We start from the raw sequence: 5,216 nt of genomic DNA, 5'->3' as shown, positions 1-5,216 counted from the left end.
TTGGGATACGATGACATGCATCAACCAAGTCAGCGAGCCTGACAACCATGTCCAGTTATTCGCCTCTTACGACAAACATGAGTTGCTGAACACGGATCTTTAGGGGTTTGTGTGTGCGTATGTGAACAACACTATGGGGATAGATTGTGGTACAGTTCTTGTAATACCTTTGTCATTGTGTGCATAATATATATTGTATTCAGTAATTACCATTTAATGCTACTTATGATAATGATTTCTTTATATGCCCTTAGTGCATTTAGTGTTTAAATAATGATAGAAAACCCTTTTACTAAATTATATTTTTCATGTGATTATTTTCATGCAATAAATACAGAACCTTATATACATTATAATGTATTCATAAACTTGCCATGAATCATGAACTGCCGAGGAAAAGAAAGTATACATAGTGACAACAAAATATTACTCACGTTATCAAACGTTAGTAGGCTGGAACAGTCCCTAAAACACTGCGAACCTAAAGTCCAAAACAAAACTATTATATCTGTATCAGATACATCCATATCGGCATCGAAACAACATTTCTTGTTTGTTTTATTTTAGCCTCCAAACATGGGTATGTACTTTCTTTTCCCCGGCGGTTTATGTTGTATGTAACATGGAAATAATGTTGGTACCAAGGAGTTGTTGTCAACACGTGTTGCAGATGCTGCGCTGCCATGGCTCTCACTAGGCCTGTCCTGTACATCGTCTTCGTCACATTCCTTGTATGTAGTCACGGTATTGTATCGTGTACTTTTACAGCGAAACCCCGTTAATACGAACTGTGGTTGAAATTGTCTTGATTAACAAGTTGCCAAATTAACGAATAAAGGGTTCTACTGACCTGTATGCAGTATTTTATTGTACGATTGTACTGTGTGCAGTATTTTATTGTACAACGATCACGAGTTGTTTAGTTCGTATATGAGGTATTAACATTATGTACAGCCTCTTCAATGATATTAATAAATGTGCAAGCTTTGAAAATATGAACCCGTATTTAAATAATGATGAATACAATTCGATCTCGGTTATGTCGCACAAGTCCATTTTATGAACAGGGGAGTGAAGTTTGGTATTTCCCGGATATTCTCACAATTGTCAGGGCGACTATCTGTATATTTTCTCCCTATACAGATTGCCATATCGCTTCCACGTTTGGATGTGGTCGTTCGGCCATTGCGTTTATATCAGTTGTCCAGCTACATCTATGGGGAACAACTACGCACTAGCCACTTCCTTCTAAAAAATAACTTCGTCCAATCTTCGACGTCATCAGGTTGCGAGCGCATCTTCGAATCCCCAGAAATGACGTCATGATAGAACTGCGATTTTTCGCGTAGCTAATAACGTTAATTAAAACATACTGTGTTTTCAATGTACATGTAGAGCTTGGTTAACGAGCTTTATTGAATTCGCAACCGGACACGCAGAGTGAAGCTCGGTTAAGTCTACAGGTAACATATCTCTATATATACATCTTAAAGCTACCATGGCAACAGTAAACGTAAGCACTTTCGTGGGAACAAAGATATTAAGAGAAGCGGCATGGGTTGTGCCTATTGTTTTGAGAAGGTTATCGATCTGAATTAAGGAAACACCGATGATAGTCTTTAAACGAAAAACAAGTGGGACGTTATTTATGCTCAAACATTTTTTAACAGCATAATATGTCACTTGCATATATGAGAAGCAATGAAAGTGTTTAGCGTGATCATATTTCGTTAGCCAACATGAAGTGGGTACCCCCCCAAAACAATTTAACGAGCTTAACAGAGTTTAGTTCTACACAACGTACAGAAATTCCAGAGTGACGTGTGTAGGTCACGTGTTTCTTTAGGTCTTCCAGCCTTTGGGTGTCCTTCGATGGCTTCCTTTAAACTGACACGCGCTCATCCGATCAGTTTCAGATGGCGGCGTGTCTACTGAATGGCACACCACGCATTTTACCAGTTGCAAACTCAGCTGACACCGTTCCCGTTACCAGGGTTACAGTAGCAGATACCACAAGTCTTCATAAACAACAGCTACAAGATCTGGCAACCAAGGCCAATTCTACTGGCGTAAAACCTCCCCTTAAGTTTCCCTCCAAAACGAGATCAAAATGGCTGGCATCGTTAGCCTCTTCGCGGAAAACAGAACATGAGGTGAGTGCTTATACATAAGTGACATCCGGCATCTGCTTGTCTGGATCCATACCACTGCGCTAAAGACCAACTTCCATCGTTCAGTCCCAATGAACAGTGGATGTTTACATGACTAAGGTATTGACAGATCTATATGGTGAGTGACTGTGGTTTCTACGTCCTTTCCAGCAGTGTTCAACCAACATCACAACGACAGCCACAAGGACTGTGCTCATATATTGTAATCAATGGGATTCGAACTCGGATCGTCGGCTTGAGGAGCGAACGCGTACGTAGGCTTTCACTACCCGGCCACAGCACCACCAGCAAGTCCTGGGGTGGGCTTATCAAAAATGATATAAAATTCATAATCGTACGTGTAGCTAGGTATTCGATAAATTCGTGAACAATTTGTAGTGTTATGCAGATATGCTAAAATCTGGTGTCATTTATTAGAGGAATATCATATTTTAATAATATCTATTGATATCAAACGATTTCGTGTGACATTGAAATAAACCTACTACGACAATATAAGTTGGTTATATAGTAAAATTACATACATCTTTCTCTCCCTCGACAGTACGGAAATGTCCCCAACCAGTCTCTTGTCGTTGGTCTTGTATTCGGCGTGTTGTCTATAGTGGGGATTATCATCGGAATACTTGTCATAAAATTGTGAGTCATTATTTGTATTGGTACCATTATATTATATATTGTTAATATAAACTGACGGCCAAAAAAATGAATTGCAAACATTTAAAAACAGAAAGTTTTTTTTTTAAAAATGCGAAAAACTTAAAAACACATGCCCTTTGGGCAGCTGGAACTGCACGTGCAATAAAAATATATAAATGATACGAACGGCATGTCAGACACTCACACTGATAAACAAAAGCACCACAGTAATGCCACGACTGACACTTGAACACCTGAGCGGGTCCTGGGTATGATACAAGTGGGAGTCACATTGCTAGAGCAGGCAGACGTCAGACAGGCCCAAACAGGCAGACCAAGGGTAACTACGCCCAATGAAGACAGTTACTTGTGTACTTTGCATCTCTGGAACCAGTTTCTTGGCAGTGACATCATCAGCGACGAATGCCTCAGGGCATATGGTTAGTCGACAGACATTGGTCAGGCAACTCAGGGCTCAAGGAATAAGGACTTACAGACCTTACGGAGACGCGACAAGGGAACGAATGTCGTCGTCAGAGATTGAGATGGGCACGGATTGTATGTCGTTGGTAGCGACGTGACTGGCTTAGGGTCGTATTCACTGATGACAGCAGGTTCTGAATGTTTAGAGCTGACGGAAGACAGCATGTAAACACCAAAGGAGGAGCGAACCGTGGCACGAGGGTATGTTATGGCGTGTGTGGGGAGGGGGGGGGGGGGGGGGGGGGGGTATTTGTGGGCAGGAGAAACATCACTGGTCATCGTTAACGAAAATGTGATAGCTCAGCGTTACATGGATCACATTCTTCGTCCGAATGTCCTACCATTTCTACAACAGCTGCCACGTGGTGTCCTTTATCAGCATGACAACGCCAGACCATATACAGCCTGAATGATACAGAACTTGCAGCCAACAACGTCAAAGTGTTGCCGTGGCCTGCGCGCTCCCCAGACATGTCCCCCATAGAACACCTCCGGGACATCATGGATAGTCGTGTTCGACAGCGACCACATCCTCCAGCTCAACTGATAAGAACTGAACCAGGCCTCCAAGAAGAATAGCGACGTATCTCACGTGACGTCAACAGACGTCTGACGTTTTTGTGTGCCAGAGAGTTTTTGCGTACACGCTATTAATGTGACGTGTAATTAAACTTTTAGATGTGTGTGTCCTGTGTCCATTAAGTTGAAAGCTTATTTTTGCTACCCTATCTCAATTCGGGCAACTGTCTGATGCCGGATCCAATATCGGATGTTGTATGACTGTCATTTTAACTGACTGATTTCGTTGAGATTCTGATTTTTCCTTACATTTTACTTCATGCATTTATCTTTTGTGGTTTTTAAACTTGAATGATTTCAAACTATGGTAAAGTTTCTTTTGGCCGTCAGTTTCTTCTTCATTGTTTCTGAGACCCGTGAAGATTCGGGGTAGAATAGGTCTTCAACAACCCATGCTTGCCATAAATGGTGACTATGCTTGTCGTAAGAGCCGGCTAACGGGATCGGGTGGTCAGGCTCGCTGACTTGGTTGATGCATGTCATCGATCCCAATTGCGTGGATCGATGCTCATGATATCGATCACTGTATTGTCTGGTCCAGACATGAATGTTTACAGACCGCCGTCATATAGCTGGAATATAGCTGATTGTGAATTTCTATACTGTGTGATCAATATCACGCAGACCAAAGACATGTTACCTCACTGGCAAAACCCAAAATCGCTTATGTATTGTACTTTGTCCAAGAAAACATACATTGTGGTTTCTTGAGTTTCAAAACATACAAATAGCTCATCTGTATCAATATTTGGGGTATGGGTGGCCAAGTCGCCAAATGTAAACACATTTCTGTGCAGATTTCCTTTCCTTAGTCGTGCCAGGATTCTATAATTCGAGTCCTAGATTCGCTAGGATTACAAATCCTTGTTTGTCAGCATGAAAGTGGTAAACGTCTTGGACCTGCATCATACCGACATATTGTTCAAAGCGGCGTTGAACAAAACTGAACATTAATATTCCCTTAACTCTAATTTGCCACACTAGAAAGCCTGTCTGTGGTGCATGTATCAGGAGACTTATTTATTACATATGCCTCATATTTTATTTCCCACAGCAGAGGGAAGATTACAACTATGCGCAGTTGCTATGCATAATTTATATGGAACGAGGGAAGAGTAGTGTGCTTGGTTGGGGAGCAGTTCAAAAGTTCCATGTCGGGTAAAATTCGGGTGATATGTCTTACATTAAGTTGGGGGGCGATTGTAAACAAATACTAACACCGTTTAAGGGGATGGATTGTCACATTTTGTTTTTATATGTTCCTATGTCTCATGTTTCAGTCGCATTCATAAGGTATCACCTGTGGCTGCAGCGAGACCTGGTTCTAGTAAAAGGGAGGAATAA

The 5,216-nt window shown here is 41.5% G+C and overlaps 1 protein-coding gene across 1 annotated transcript; it reads left to right on the top strand.

The window, feature by feature from the left end:
• The first annotated feature begins 683 nt into the window (after positions 1 to 683).
• Positions 684 to 5,216, top strand: LOC139468652 (uncharacterized). Its single transcript, XM_071250774.1, has 4 exons — positions 684 to 749; positions 1,911 to 2,153; positions 2,716 to 2,810; positions 5,153 to 5,216. Exons 1-4 carry the CDS (start codon positions 684 to 686, stop codon positions 5,214 to 5,216), a joined length of 468 nt encoding a protein of 155 aa, XP_071106875.1.

This window comes from Haliotis cracherodii, unplaced genomic scaffold, assembly GCF_022045235.1.
Source record: "Haliotis cracherodii isolate W230 unplaced genomic scaffold, xgHalCrac1.p SCAF_2, whole genome shotgun sequence".
NCBI classification, from domain to species: domain Eukaryota; kingdom Metazoa; phylum Mollusca; class Gastropoda; order Lepetellida; family Haliotidae; genus Haliotis; species Haliotis cracherodii.
The sequence above is the reverse complement of the archived record's forward strand: the minus strand, read 5'-3'. Positions and strand labels throughout refer to the sequence as shown.

Coding starts and splice junctions, on each gene's coding strand:
- LOC139468652 (XM_071250774.1), top strand. CDS start 684: ATGGCTCTCACTAGGCCTGTCCTGTACATCGTCTTCGTCACATTCCTT. Junction 750..1,910: donor TTGTATGTAGTCACGGTATT/GTATCGTGTACT, acceptor TCATCCGATCAG/TTTCAGATGGCGGCGTGTCT. Junction 2,154..2,715: donor CGCGGAAAACAGAACATGAG/GTGAGTGCTTAT, acceptor CTCCCTCGACAG/TACGGAAATGTCCCCAACCA.